The 16,755-nt window shown below is 40.1% G+C and overlaps 1 protein-coding gene across 6 annotated transcripts in view; it reads right to left on the minus strand.

Moving 5' to 3' along the window:
- The window catches only part of AFF2 (ALF transcription elongation factor 2), a 485,376-nt gene that overhangs the window by 40,660 nt on the left and 427,961 nt on the right, over positions 1 to 16,755 (minus strand). For all 6 annotated transcript variants that reach the window (XM_064360746.1, XM_012467114.2, XM_012467112.2 and 3 more), the window contains one exon: positions 135 to 294. In XM_064360746.1, coding sequence (XP_064216816.1) covers positions 135 to 294 — 160 coding nt within the window. The remainder of the gene's footprint in view (positions 1 to 134; positions 295 to 16,755) is intronic.

Genomic DNA, 16,755 nt, shown 5'->3' on the forward strand with positions numbered 1-16,755 from the left:
GTGGTTATTGTGCTAGATTAATTATTGTGCTGAAAATGTGTGTGTGTGTGTCTGTGTGCATGTGTGTGTGTGTGTTGAGGGTGATGCCTCGGGGACAGGCAGATCGTGGCTAGGGCCCGGGCTCCTTCACTCACCTCTGGAGTGGCCACACGAGGTACCTCATTAGAGTCGCTGTCAGTGGTGCTGCTTTCAGTGTCTGAATCTGACTCAGAGCTGCTCTCTGATTCGCTGGAGCTGCCAGAACCCCCGCTGGCTTGCACTGCAGGTGGGGGCTGGGGAGTGGCCAAGGGTGGGCTGAAAGAAAAACAACATAAATCATTGCCTCATTTAGTCTCAAATCAGATGGAAAACAGCCCAATTCAGCAGAAGGGCCTATGATCTGTGAAACACAGGCAGAGTGGGGTTTACCGTCCCCATTTTACAGATAGGAAATGTGAGGCTTAGGAGGCCCAGTGACTGGCCCAAGTTCAAAGGTTTGATAAGAACCAGGCCTGTGTGTATCCACATTCCTTGGCTTTCCATCACACTGCCTTGTCTTCCAGAAAAGCCTTGCCACCCTACCTCAACATAAAAGCCTTAAGCCAAGTTTGCATGCCTTCTGGATGCAGATACAGATATAGAGCTTTAGATGTTAAACTGTCCCATTTTTTTCAGTTAAGATAATTTTTCACTTTTTGTTCCCTCCTTGTTCAACACCCCACAGGTTCGTCAAGGGGCTCTGATCTTAGCTAAACACATGGTATATAATTCTATTACCAAGGAGTGAGTTCAATTACAAGTTTAATTGGAGGAAACTGAGGTTCAGAAAGGAGGTAGGGTTGGTCTCTGCCTCACAGCTAGCTGGAGAGCCAAGACGAGTACCTAGCACGCTGGCCTCCCAGCTCCCTCAAAGGGCACTAGCTGTGCTGAGCATATTCATTACTGAGGGCCTGGGGCTCAGTCCCAAAGTGACTAGAGTTGGTCCTCAATTGCTGTCTGTCGGGTGTATGAATGGCAGAATGAGATAACACACTTCCAGGCCTCCTCCACCCTAATTTTTATAACCTCTTTGTAACTCTTACCAGGAGGTGTAATCATAAGAGACCAACCAGCTGTAATGATTGATTTTAAATTTGTAAAGCTGACCAAGCAAAGTGTTTGGAAAGTGACACCATTTGCTACTCTGCCTTTATTGATAATCAATACTCCTCCTCACCGATCGTTTGCTCTCTGTGCCCCATAACAAATCAGCCTCAGCTGCATCTTGGCAAACTGGGGTATGCTATCACCTTTCTATCTTTTTCTCATTGTCGCTTTGGATTGAAGTTTGCTTTCTCTCAGAAATGGGTCTCTAAATTTGGGGGAAGGTTCTCATCTCCCTCTGTCTCTTCAGCCTAATCCCTCTTTGGAGATCAGTTTAGCTCATGGGGAGGGGGGTGCTGGGGACCTGTTTGTCTGTTTACCAACTACCTGATCTTCGCAGCCTCTTGCATGCAGCAGCAACTTGACTTGCTCTCTCCCTTGCATTCCCCAAATCTGAAGCAGTAGCTCAGTCAAGAGAGCGCAGTCTGGTCCTGGAGGTCACCTGTTCCTGTGGCCCCTCTTTCAAATGTGAGAAAAAGGATCCACAGAATTCCCCAGCCCCCAACTCAAGGAGCATAGATCTTTATTCACCGCCTGAACCCAAACAAGTTCACGTCCCCACCCCACGCCCTCACTAGAGCCTCTTCTCCAACATTACGGCTCTCACTTGCTGAGCTGGAGCCGTACTGTGCTGCTGCTTGGGAAGGAATAGGATCCCTTCAAAGCCATGGGCTCCTCATCAGTCACTACTCAATGTAGAGAGCCTTTCCACTTCCTGTGCCCTGTGTCCCTGAAGACTGGCCCTTTAATTTCCCAGGTAGACATTTTCTTTCATATAGGGAAAGCTCATTTTGAACTGCTATTTGCTAAGTAAATGCTAACTACAAGTATGTTCCTCTGTCAAGTACATCAAGAGATTAGGGAATAACAAGAAATAAGTAGACTAAATAATAATAACAAGAAATAAGGAGACTACTGTATCTCCTGAGAACTGTGTGCCTTCCTCCAGCAATGGGGGTAAAGTGAGGAGGCCTATAACAGGCTCTTCTTGCCCTGCATTCCTTCGTAGATCTCTCTTTCTTGTCAGTAATGATACCCTATTTATACAAAGTTCTCTTTAAATCTAATCAATTGTTTTTGTCTTTGGTTACTAAATAAAGATTGAGAGAACAGAAATCTCAGTGAGACTAATCCAGAGATTAGGCTAACTTGGCCTCAATTCCCCCCAAGTGAAGTTTTAAATATAACACAGAGCATCTGCAACACTGAGAATACTGGGTGGTAGATTGAGGGATAAAATCTAATTTGTATCTACATTTATGATTCTCAAGTGAAAAGGCTGTTTCCTAGTTATCATTTCACATCTATGCATTCATTTCTGGCTTTCAATAAGGAGCTGGTCATCCTGTTATTACTAAGCTAAAATAGATTCTAGGTTGACTTTGGAATATTTCTGGATAGAGTTCCACTTACTAGATGATTTTCTACCAACTTCTGTAAGAAACAAAAAATCCCAGGGATTACTCCCTCAACCAAATACATTAAGGTGATGCACATGAAGCACAGATGATTTATTTACCAAAATCAACTTATTCCTCAGCTAAATCAAAGTTTCTTGGATGTAGTAGAAATTGGGCTGTATGTGTGTGTGTGTTTTGTATAGATCTTTCTTATCTAAAGCCCTTCCGAGGAGAGATGTATTTTAGTATTCAGATGTTTCTAATTTTAAAAACTAATATGCTGAATATATCATATATAATATTCTCAGTGGGATCTGGATAAGCACCCTTTAATAAAACTTGTTACTGTTGCTGAAGTAACATTAACAATAAGAGGAATACATAAATGTTTTAAATAAATATATTTACAGCAGTTTAGGTTAAGTCTTATCATCAAATGAGTTTGTCTCAAGGTTAGAAAAAATGATGGTTCTTAGAACTTTTCGAATTTCAGAATTGTAAGAAATTATGGTTGTGAATAGAAACCATATATGAAAATTTGACAATACTTATAAGTAGATATAAATAAAGACGTGGAATTAAAACTGTTTTAAACGTAAGGGCAACCTTGACTGAGACCCAGTGAAATGAGACCTGAAATTATTTATCTTAAGAAACTTTATAGCTAAATCTGTTTCTGTGTTCTCAGGTGGGACCTCATGGACAGTCAATTTTGACAACGAACACTTAGAAGAAATTAGTATGGGAAGAACAAGAAGAAGGACATCAGCGTTTTATACTCAGACATACAGACTTGGATCAGGAAGGGGGACTTAAATTCAGGCAGGACGCCATGAAAACTCAAACTAGGGGTGAAGGATTTCAGTTGTTAATGTGAAGGAATTGCTTTCTCTGCGCAGTTGCACGGTTGGAAATGGAGAGTCAACGTTTGTGGAAGGGAATAACGGCTGCTTAAATGGAGGCAAAATTGCTCCTACCAGCACCTTTCCTGTGCTTCTACTCTCCATCTTCAGCTCATGGGCTTGCTGGAAACTGTAGCTGCACCCAGCCTGCTAAGGAATGTAAGCTCCACATCTGAGTCTGGGCCTCATTTCCTGTGGGCCTACCTAGGGCCCAGTTAGGACTGCTCCCAGGGACAAAAAGTGAGCACAAAACTGAAACATTGTCTTTAAAAGCATGTCAAACATCAATATCGGAATAGTTGGCCTAAGGCCACATTCTTGTCTAGAATACGCCATGGAACTTTCAAGTTGGCAAAGCATCATAATATGTCACTTTCAGTTCTTTACTGAAATCTGTTAGCTGTTCAGCTAGTCAAATTTCCACTTCTGCTACATTTAGTTTCATACATTGCTAATTTGTTTTCCAGATGTATATTAAAGTGGCTGTAGAGTAAAGCTAGCCCATGTAATACTTGATTCTGCCTAGGAGATGAAAAATTAATGCACAATTTATATATTCTTCATTCACTAAGACTGTATTAATGTTATTTTTCACACATCATTTACTTTCATATTTTAATAAGCTTCTTTTAAAAGGAATGCTAGTGGTTACAACAAACATAATGTCTGATACTAAAAATAATTAACACTGCTGTATTAAACCATCTACTCTATAGTCTGTAAATATTAAAAGTGTACTCAGTAACTTCACTACAATGTGACAAAACTTCTCAAAGGACCCACATTTGTAATGATTTCAAAGTCAACTGCTTAACCGTTTCAAAGATCAGATTTTGCTATCATATTCATCAGAGTGAGCCATCTTTACTGCATAGAACTGAGCTTCATTTTAATCCCAAATCCCTTCATTAGGTCTTCATGATCATAGGCCAGACGGGGGGCAGAGAAGATGGCTTAGCAAGTCAGTGACACTAGCGTGGGAATCCAAAGCTAGGGAAGGTGATCAAAGAGTAGGCCCGTGGGAGAGAAGCTGGGGAGACATTTAAGATGCCTTCTCCAGACGGGGTTGGCCCTGGTGGAAAGCTTGAGAGTACCAGGGGGAAAAGATGGGCTTTAAGAGATAGTCTGAGCACCCTAGACTCTATAAGTGATAGTCTTTCTATGCTTACACTCTCCAGACTCTTCTGCAATAAAGGGATTAATGTATAGCACCATAATTAATGAATAGATGCAGAAAAGATGAAGAAGCCAAAGGCCACATTGAAGAAACTGACTATTCTGCCTGAAGAAGACTCTGGATTGGGGGTGGGGGAAGGGGCACATGTAATGAAAATTTTCGAACAATGTGTAGGTCTGCCCTGGCGGTGGGGAAAGAGCGGACCTGTTCTGAAATTTCAAGGTAAATCAAAACTAGTGAGTTGGAGATCTAGTCAGAAAGATTCTACCTCAACACCAGGAAATACTTTTAAAACTTTACAGCTGACCACAGAAAGAATGCACTACCTTGCATGCCAGTCAACCCTGCACCTTAGGTGACCAGATAGCCATCGGGCTATAAAGAATGTGGGAGAAAAATCCCTATCATGGGTCTGAAATGGGGTTGGATGATCTTTAATAGGGAGTCCTGATAAGTAAACAACAATGAGAAAGTGGACCCGGTTGTTCTGAGAGATGGCTATTCCCAAACAGTGACCTCATTACACAGGTACAATGACCTTGTTTTATGGGCAAAATGACTTTGTTCTGCACATAACCCCCTCCGGCACAACCCTATAAAACTTCCCTCCAACCCCTGCCTCTTTGCGGACAACCCCTTCTCTGCTGTGCTGCCTGTTGCAACCTTGCCACATATTTTCATGCTTTAATAAATCTTCCTTTCTTTACCTATAACTGTCTTGGTGAATTGCCACTTGCACCACTGGCCCCAGATAGTCACTACCTACAACATTTAAGGTGTCTTTCAACTCAAAGATTATAATCCCTATGAACCTAAAGTGTATTGGGGATTTTAAGTGAGGCTGTTCATGGCCTTTATGAGAAAAGTTGTGAGGAGACATTCGTGCAATCCAATCTGCTCCTTAAGGCAAGTCTAGGAATGTCCTGCTTTCTACAATACTTTATCAGTCATAGGGTTAGTGCATAAACCTTACAGGATTAAAACTGCACCTCTATAAGGATATTTTGTAAGTCAGACTTTTTACTAACTCAGATTAACGGCCTTGAGAAAGCCCAACATCTGCACCAGTGCTGTTTGAGTCTAATTCTAATTTAACTGTAAATCCCTTTCTCTGGAGATAAACAGAGATGATGAATTGACCATTCTGCTCCATCAAGCTGTGTGGGCATCCACACCGTGTATGGGAAGTGTACATGGGAAGATTCTATAAGCAAGTCTGCAGGGTATTGATCTTGGCAACACATTTCAGAAGGCCCAGAACTTGCCAAAGACATGAAGCATGAGATGTTTAATGGGAAAGTCCTATATGAAACCCTACTCCTTAGTTAAGACTTGTATGAATTTCATCAACTTGACTGTGTTCCAGTTTTACTGGGATCAAATGTCTGTCTACTAGATAATTGAGAATGGTTTCATATTTGATTTCATCATTAAGCTGTAGCGAAATGAACTTCAGACAAAGGAATCAACATCCGCAGCTGATCTTATCTCCCTTCCTCCCTCATTTTCGTCTCTGAACTCTGGGTTCCAGAACTGGAGCACTGTGTCTGCCTCGTCACGTTAGGCCACCAGAGGCAGACATTCTGAACCCTGAACCTATTCTAGCCAGAGAGTGGGAAGACTCCATTTTGTCTGTGTCAGCAGTTTTGAAATCTTCCCCCATCTCCCTTGCTCCCTGAAAATCCACTCAGCCCATTTCTGCAACAAAGAGTGTATGCAGAAATAGAAAGCAATAGAAAGTGTACACAGAGGTATATTACATAAAACTGATAAAAGCAGAGTCGCCCTGGTGGAAACAAGAAACAAGGGATGTGGAGAGGGGAGGGAGCCTCCTTAAGATGTCCCCTGAGCACAATTCGAAAATAAAATAATTCATATCCCAACATCATCACAAGCAAGTCACAATCAAATATATTTTCTGCTAATTTTCTGATGCTATTGATGAGCAGACAGTCACGGTCCAGTTGTGATCTGGGTCACACCCTGATATAACTTCAAGAAAAGATAATCTTTGCCTAACATGTATACACTAAGATGTTTGTCCTGTTATCTCATCCTGTTGTTTGAAATGGTCCCAATTTATTTGCAAAGAATAATAAGGAGGTCCACACCTATTCATTCCTATTCATTTTTCAGACAAGTTACTATACATGACATTGCTTAAAGCCCTGAATGACTGAAGTGATCTTTGGTTGAGGGAGTAATGACTCACCCAAAGATGTCCATATGCAGATTCTTAGAACTTGTGAATATGTTACCTTATATAGCCAAGGAGATTTCACACATGTGAATATATTAAGGATTTTGAAATGGGGAGATTATCCTGGATTATCCAAGTGGTCCCAATATAACCATAGGGATCCTTACAAGTGAAAGAGGGAGCAGAAGAGGAGGTCAGAGAGATGCCATGTGAAGGACTTGATCTGCTATGCTGGCTTTTGAAGATGGAAGAAGGCAGCAAAAAGTCGAGGAATGTGGCAGCCTCTAGAAACTGGGATTGGCCCTCAGTCAACAGCCAGCAAGAGAATGGAGGGTTCTGTCCTGTAACCATAAGGAATTGAATTCTCCCAATAACTCACATGAGTAGGAAACTGTTTGTTCCTTAGAGTCTTCAGAAAGGAACACAGCCATGCTGACACCTTGATTTTAACCAGGTGAGACTCACATCTGACTTCTGACCTCGAGAACTCTAGGATAACAAATGTGTGTTGTTTTAAACCACTAAGTTTGAGATAATTTCTTACGGCAGCAATAGGGAGCTAATACAAAATCCAAATAATTAAAATTTGAGTGCAGCCTCTTAAACCTGAACAGAGTTTTTTTTTGGTTGTTTGTAAAATTTAGTTTCCCTTCAGCGAAGTCCAAACATACAAAGCCACCCTGGGAAGGGAACCTTGTTGGCTAAATGATGTGCTGGGAAACGGATCTCTGAATAAAAAAGATGCTAGCAGATTAATGTCATATCAATGGTGCAATGAGAGGTTACATCTTCCAGAGAGGCTGCAAACAGACTGTCTGGAACTTTTATGAAAACTGTAAATGACTGGCTTTTTACATTTTTCGATCACCAGCTGTTGGTGCCTGTTTCTTTTAACTTAACCCCTACTTCCTTTCTGAGGTGATAATTATGAGTGATTTTGCCAATGGATTTTCAGCACTATGTTTGACTCACAACTAATCAGGGCTTGGTTGTCCTTTCTGTAGACGGACCAGACCCAGGCACTTGGCCTCTTCTTTTCCTACCTGTGCCTGTCACCCATTTTCAATTCACTGCCACATATCTAGAAAGCTGCATTTTCCTTACTGGTTTTAAAGAGTCAGTTTTAGTACAAGGGGAAGGGCATAGGGTTGGAAGTCAGATGATCTGCCTTTGAATGTCACCTTGGATACTTCATCATTGTATGACCTTAGGCTAGGCACTTAACATAAGGGTCTCAGTTTCCTTAACTGTAAAATGGGGACAATATATCACACAGGTTTTTAAGAGGGCTGGATTAGGTAATTTAGGTGAGTGAGCTTCATGAACCCATGCTTCTCCAATTTAATGTGCATAGGAATCACTTGGAGATCTTATTAACCTGCAGATTCTAATTAGGTAGGCCTGGGGCAAGGTCTGAGTTCTGCAGTTCCAGTACAGTCACAGGTGATGCAGATAACTCCCAGTGGACCATACGGAGCGTGGCAAGACTAATATCTACATGGGGCTATTAAGATGGGAACCATTAGGAGAAAAAGAAGTTGGTGAGTTACAAATTTGAAACTAAAGGCTAAAACCCAATTTTGAGGTGAACTGTGATTTTCATTTTTTCATAATTATTCTGTCCTCCTTTAGCAACAGAGAAAGTTATCTACTTGTGTCATTTTTAATCTGACCTGATGAAATTTAAGCTTTCTTTAGGCAATTGTTCCTGAACAATTTCTATCAGATTCCTTCTGATAAGCTGGGACATCAGTTTATCACTTTCCTGAGCCTACTTGCCCATACCAGTAGTTCACTGAATGCATGTTTCTTTCCTGTGAACATGTCCTATGGATCACTAATGACATTCAAAGGTGGCTTCCCACTGCCCAACGAAGGGTCAGGGTCATAGCAGTCTATACCCATGGCGATAGTGAAGATCCATGGCATAATTCATCCTGGTAGTGCTAGTGAACATATGCCAGGAACTCGGCTGCTGAGCGATTTCCCTGCAGTTTCTCTTTTAATCTGCACCACAATACTATAAATTAGATACTCTTACTACTTCCAGTTTACAGCTGAGAATACTGGGATGTAGTACAAAACCATACCAAGTTGAAAAATAGTTTTAAGGATACTATGAGATTAACTTCAATATGCAATTTCAAATGAATGAAAAAAAGGCACCTGGATTCAACCTGGATGAAAAAAAGGACCCTGGATTCAACCTTACCATGGCACGTGGTGAGATGACACTCTGGAGGATGTCAGCATGTTCCCAGTAAGACTGGCCAACGTTGGCTAATGAGCCATTATGTCTTGAAAGCATTGCAATTTGCATATGGGAGAATAAACTGATATTTCAGTTTCAATGGAAATAATTAAAAAAAAATCACACTGACTTTTCTGGCATGAGACAAAACTGTTTCAATCAAACAGCCAAACAGGTGGGGAAAAAATCATATAAAGCCAAGTATTTTTGTACCTTTTGCCTTTAAAGTCCATTTTTAAAAACAGGAGCAAAGGAGAGAAGAAAGGCGAGCAAGTGTATGTGAACACTGACTCCTATGAGCTCTGGCCTCTGCAAAGCTGAGAATGAATGATTGAGTGGCAGCTTGCATTCACAAAAAACTTAGAAAGGACCAGCTTCCAGGAGTCTATAAAAAGGTCAAGGCCTTCCAATAAAGAATCATATCAGTCATGAATCCTAGGTAGAGCAGGGTGTGTACTTCTACTGGGTGTCTTAAACCCAGAAACTGCTTCCATGGAGGAATCTCCTCCACTGTGTTCCAAAAATTGGCCTGAAGATGGGGCCCAACTGCTTGTCAGGAAAATCCAAGCAGTTGGCAGGCTGAATTCCCTAGGAAACTACAAAGCAAGCTTAGGCACAGATCTTCCTGAAGATAGTCTCACAGTGGCTTAGCGTAAGCCTCTGCCTTCTTCCCAGCTTTATGTCTTCTTTACTCATTGTACCTAGACCTGCTGCTCAATTTGGGAAGTGGGCATTGCTCTTCCAATCTCACTACATCTCTTCTGTGATGTCAGTCAATGCCATTCTTCTTATCAGTATTGTCTGTTTCCCTTCATGTCTGATCTGTTACCTGCTGTATCACAGACATTTGATTTAGAAGGTAAGCTTTGAAGGCCAGAGACTTTATCAACTACATATTCTGTAAAATGCTTAGTGTGCTTAATATACCCTAGAGTAAAGCCATAAAGAAGTCTTCTTTATAGATCTCAGGGAGGACTGTCCCCAAACACATCCTCTGCCTTTGGGTAGGCACCTAACATCGCTATTGCTCTGTGACCCTATGGTTCCAGGAGGCTATCATCATCATCAGATCAATAAGATCAGAACACTTTTTAAGTGCAGAGTGCTTGATAGATTTCAAGCAAGTTAACTCCCATGATTTGATTGCCACAAGAACACTAGAAGGTAGAAGGAACAGGTATCCTTCTAGACTACCTATTCACTAGGCTACTGTGACCATGAACTAAACACTGGCAAGCTTGAGGCAATGAAAACAATCAAAATGCACTATAAAACCCATGTTTTTAATCATATCAGAAAGAAATAAGACTTGGAATTAATCCAAAAGTTTTCTTCTAGTGATCTAATGAAATCGGTTGTAACAATTTGGTGTTGAAAACACTGAAGGACACCAACGCTGTGTGCTATGAAAACCTTGTTGCAGTTGGCCTGTTCAAAAGCACATACACAATTTCTAAAATAGAAGTCACATAGTTTCCTTACTGAATCTTACTTCATAATTGTATTGTAAATGTAAGCATTAGAAATCTCAGTGAATGGCAAAAACTGAAACTTGCAAAATTGCTGTGTCTAACCCTCACAATAGGAAGAGACAGCAACACAACACATTGCCAAGAGAAGTGGGTGCTGTACAGACAGCCCTTCTGGGTGGTCACCCAGACTAGCCCATATATTCCTAATTAGGAAAAAGTCACTGACTGTCTTCCACCATGAAAACTTCTTAAAGATGTTGTCAAGGTCAACACTTACTGGTTCCACATCCTCACCACTAGAAACATCTTCATGCCTACTAAGTAGGCTTTAAAACTCTTTTGGCTAGTAAAACTACTTCTTAATTGCCAACAACAACCCTTCTCTTGCTGACTCATCATTGCAAATCCAGTATTCTTTTCTCTTCTTTTTTTCTGAGATGGAGTCTCTGGGCTGGAGTGCAGTGGCACGATCTCAGCTCACTGCAATCTCTGCATTGTTGCTCGGGCTGGAGCGCAGTGGCATGGTCTCAACTCACTGCAACCTCTGCCTCCCAGGTTCAAGCGACTCTCCTGCCTCAGCCTCCCGAGTATCTGGGATTACAGGCGCCTGCCACCACGCCCAGCTAATTTTTTGTATTTTTAGTAGAGATGGGGTTTCGTCATGTTGGCCAGGCTGGTCTCAAACTCCTGAATTCGTGATATGCCCGACTTGCCTCCCAAAGTGCTGGGACTACAGGCCTGAGCCACCGTGCACAGCAGCAAATCCAGCGTTTTCTTCTCACTCGCCTTGACCTCATTCCCTGGTGAACTAAAAGCTTTACTCTTTTGTACTCACCCTCTGTGACAATATGTTATATCATGAGATCTCTCGATGTCAGAATTCACAATGACTTTCTGGCAGATATATACACTCCTTGCTACAAGGTTTTCGGAGATAGATCTCCATCTACACCCTACCTTAGTGTCAGTTTTATTTCTGACTTATTCCCAACACAACTGCAACTTTTGTCTCCTCTCTGCTCCCACGTTGCCTCCATGCCTTTGCTTATCCTGTTTGCTCCATCTGCAGTGACACTTTTCCCCTCTCTTCTGTTTGGTTAAATCTTTATCTTTCAAGCTCAAATACAAATAATATGAGGTCATCACTAATGACTTTTTAATTCTTACAAATACCTCCCTGTTTTGCATCACAGTTTATCATTTCATTATTCTCAGTATGATTTTATTTCGTTGTGCTAACCTGCACAACTAAACTGTACATTCCTTGATGGCAAGGACCAGATTGTAAAGTCATTTTGCATATCCCAGGGTGACTGGCAGGATAAATTGTATATAGTTTTCTTGTTATAAAAAAATACTTCAAATGGCCTTATAATATATACAAATGAAGCACAAACAAAGTGACCTGGTAAAGAACAATACTTAACTGTGAAATGTCTATGTGTTGCTGATTATCAAGAAGCCAGTACTTAGGCCAGCCTATGGAACACAAAAACATCCTGAAGTATAAGTTAATTTGATGACAATAATCAGGCAAATACGGTGCATGATGATGGATTTGTAACCTTTCAACTGCCTCTATGGATGCTGGCCATATGACACAGTGCCCAACTCCTTCTTCAGCTTCAGTTCCATTGACAAAATGCAAAGTATCTGGATGGATATTTTTAATGTAATTGGTATTTAGAGCAACAGCCATTGATGGGTCACAGAGTACAAACATGCATGAACATGAAAAACAAATGGTGTGGTTCTTACTGAAAATGAATGCTACATACAAACAGACCTTCCTATTTTTAATTAGAATGATGACTCCATTATTCCAATTTGTCTAAGATGTGAGTTACTCTAATCATGTCATTTTGATACATTAGCTAACCCAGCCCACATTGTGCCTGACATCAACTCCCTCTCTAGCTGATGATTTTTCCAGTGGCATAATTAATTTCCTCAAAGAAGAAAAAATATTCAATCAGTTTGGGATTAAATACGAGGTTGAAGGACTTTCAGAAAAGACAGAACTAAATCTCCTGGCACACATGCATTGCTAATTATGACACAGTCACATTAAGAACAAGAAGGTGTTCCCTTCTTGTGATAAATGAGCCTGGAAACCCTCCCCAGCATTTACTATAAATCACAAAGACCATTAATAAACAGTCAGAAAAAAGGCAGTTTCTACAAAAATTCACTCCCATTCTTCGCCAAAGACTATCAATGTCATATTTAAAGCTGACAGCTTCAATCTTCTACACAAAAGTCCTCTAGTCAAAAAGCCCAGCTATTTTAAACAGAAGTTCATATGCCTGTTAATTTGAATGACAGCATAGGAAATACTGGATCTTTAGTCCCTTAACACTATCTGCCTGAAAATCTTACCTTCTAGCTAATGGTCTCCCTTCTCATCAATGCTAAATTGAAGGAGGCCAAGTGCAAATGGGAGAAGAAAAGAGGACCACACTTTCCCTGTGCTAGGGGAACTCATTTGATATTGTAACCAACTTGCCTTTGACATCAAGAAGTCTGTACATGGCCACCAGTGATAAGATAGCTAAGTACAGGCAGCCTTACTCAACACTGACTCCTGTATGTGGAATGGCAGGGCTTACAACCACATCAACAGAGGAATGACAATCCTGTGTTACAAATGAACACAGAGTCTATTAAATGCTGACACAGAAAGAAATGGAAACAAACTTAGGCACTTCACCAAGAACTGGCAGGACTTGTGATGATGTCCAACAGGCTGTAGTAACAAGGTCAGGGTGTTTGGTTTTGTCATTAAGAGGAATTTAGGAAATTTAGCAATTTCAAAGAAGGCAGAATTTAGAATAAAATGGATTTAAAACGGAGTTAAAATACCTTCTGGGGTTAAACAAATTACATTTGTGGTCAATCACTTCAGAAAAATCTAGGAATTTGCATGTTCCGAAGGTTACATCATATGCCCTTTTAGTGTGTCAACAGCAAATCACAATGCTACAGGGTCCCTAGCAACTAAATTCAAACAAATGCACATCTGAGGGATTATAGTGTAGACAAGGCTTTGACAACTTGGGAGGTGGGGTTTAAATGTCCAAAACAAACAAACAAAAAATATTCTCATTTGCAAAACATGGGAGACATATACTTTTAGTGAGATAAGAGTAATTTCTAGTCTGATGGTATCAACATCTCAAAATCCAGTACAGTTTCTGTGAGTCCCATACTATGACAGCTTCTTTTTTTTTTTTTTTTTTTTTAGACGGAGTTTCGCTCTTGATACCCAGGCTGGAGTGCAATGGCGCGATCTCGGCTCACCGCAACCTCCGCCTCCTGGGTTCAGGCAATTCTCCTGCCTCAGCCTCCTGAGTAGCTGGGATTACAGGCACGTGCCACCATGCCCAGCTAATTTTTTGTGTTAGTAGAGACGGGGTTTCACCATGTTGACCAGGATGGTCTCGATCTCTTGACCTCGTGATCCACCTGCCTCGGCCTCCCAAAGTGCTGGGATTACAGGCTTGAGCCACCGCGCCCGGCCCATGACAGCTTCTTAATGACAAAACCTGGGTACATTACTATGCCAGTTAGAAACTTGGGCAAAACACTGGCAGAGAGATATTTTCCAGAAAGGTTATATGTGAAAATGTTCCCTTTGACTATAATTATATTTCAATATGCATTTCAGATAACCATGCCTAAATTCAAGGTGTTCAAATAAGAGGTGATATGTGTGTGCATGTGTATGAGTATTTGTGCCTTGTTAATGGATGAATGCATGTGTGTATGTATGTGTGCAAGTCTGCATTTGAGTGAGTGTTTATGTGAGTGTGTGTACACCTATTGGTTAAAATCCAAGATGGCTAATACCAAGGAAGTAAAATCATTTCAGCATTAATTGAGATGGCTGGCTAAGAAGTAAAAACATTGAGAGAAGTGTCATCCTTCAAATGGTGTGCATAACATTAATTTAAAAATAACGTTGCTATTAGCTGGCTAAGGACAGAGATGTTGACTTCTGCAGCACATGTTAGCCATTAGTCATTTATTAAAAACGCTATTGCTGCCAGCCAATGTTTACGACAACCCACATTTGGGTTCTAGCCATGATTACTAGGATACACATATGTACATTCATATGTATGAGAGTCAAATGTAACATTTTTGTCATAGACAAAAAGATTAGTGTTAAGAATATATAAAGACAAAAAGTCTGAAATAACTGAAATGGTTGTTATTTTTCTCTTTTGAGCATGACCCATTTAATATCCAAAGAAAATGTCAACACTTTCAGTTAGTCATGGGACTCATGAAAACTGATAGGCTTCCAATGGCTTGGTACAACAATGAGGAAGTGATCTACTCTTCTAGTAGTATAAATAATTTATACAGATCTAGTATAAATGATCTTTTTGATATATTCAGTATATTTTAATCTTGCCAAGGGGAAAAAAAAGCACATAATTACTTTTCTTTTCTCCTTCCTCTTTCCTGTCTTCCTCCTCATATTCCTCCTCTTCCTTCTTTTTCATCTCTTTGTGGTATCCTATTTGTAAATGTCTCATTATTCAACATAATGCTGCACATTTTAATGGTCCTTTATAATATTTCTGATTTATATTATAAAATGACTGGAAAGTCCATTTTTAGATATGTTTCCAGTATATGCACTTGTTGAATTATTTGAGTCAAAAAGGAAGAAGATTTTTTCTTCAAATCCCCTCTAAATATCTTACATGCCTATAACAGGATAAAGCTACAAAAATAACACTATAAGTCAAATATTTAAATGTTTTTAATATCTGTCTTTGAAATAGTTCTTATTTAACTCCACTCTAGAATGAACAAGGAGAAAGAATCTAACCTCCTCTGATTTACATGTTATTAATGTTGTTACAGAAGGGCAAGAAAGGGCATTACATCAACTGAAACATAAAGATATTTAAATCAATGCTTCCCTTGCTGTGCTCTTTCTTTAGCGATTGCATCTTCGGGAGCCCATCCTGTGTTAATTGTGTTTTCAAATTGTACATGGATCTGCAAGAGGAGACCAAGGCAACTTTTGCTGTGTGGTTTTACTTTCCTTTAATATGATGGTTTACACACTGTGGTTTATTCATTTATTGGTCTGATGGTTTTTACGAGTTGTGATTCAACATAGGTTCTTTTCTAGTATCGTGCTTTATGAAGATATGGAGAATGTAATATAAGTCTGATACAATTATGGTTATGTGCCACGCAAGACCATACTGTAAATATAAGGAGAGTCTGAAAAGCTGCTTAGCAAAATGATCTTAATATACAAGGCAGTGTGAAAATGTAGGAGGAATCTATAATGACAACGAAGATTAGCCATTTGCTCTCTAACCTTATTTACAGAAGCAATCAGAGGTATTCAGGTCGAGTTAATGACCCTGTCTCCAATTAATTCAATTGTCTACAAACAACACTGGTGCAGTGGCTGTCTCAAAGTCTGCCACACAGTCTCAGAGGGAATACATAAGACTCCATTAAAAGTGACAATCATAATGCATTTATTACTGAAGCACTATTGTATTATAAATATATTTCTCATGTTAAATTATGCTCCATGCTTTAACAGAAATTCAATTACTGAAATAATAAAAAGATGGTGTATTTGCCAAGTGGTTGGACTATAATTTGGCTGCTTAGTTACCAGCGGTTGGCTGTTTTGCAATTTTTTCTTCATAGACTCTTTCTTTTGAATAAATGCCAGACTTTTTCATACAAATTTTATGAACAAGTTGCAAAATGAAATTTTGAGCTTTTGAATCCAATTATGAAAGGCATAACTAAATCTATTATTGAAAAACAATTCTAGTGAGCCCTTTCTGCTGCTGTTGAGAACTGTCTGGTAATTGAGGTAAGCACAGGTGCTGCTCATTATGGACCATTGTGCACCATCTGAATCCTGGGAACTGTGGAATTCACATGGTTTACACTCTGTTTGTGTGAATAACAAACAGGCCTGATTCTGCGCTTGTTTGTACAAGCTTGTACACAGCTCATTTGGGACTTTGAAGACACCTGCTTACCCTTTTGAAGCCAAAACAGTATCATTTATGTTCTGGCTATCCTTTCGATGACAATTTTGCAAAGGCAACATATTTTGCGCTCTCCCTTCATTCCCACTGTCTCCTTCACCACACAAAAATTCCAACACATGTTTATCTTTGGCAATAGGAAAATTACTTGTGTAAAGCTACCACAATTATCTAATGACCAGAGACA

Source organism: Aotus nancymaae, unplaced genomic scaffold, assembly GCF_030222135.1.
Source record: "Aotus nancymaae isolate 86718 unplaced genomic scaffold, 86718_ANA_hifiasm-v0.15.2.pri h1tg000004l, whole genome shotgun sequence".
NCBI lineage: Eukaryota > Metazoa > Chordata > Mammalia > Primates > Aotidae > Aotus > Aotus nancymaae.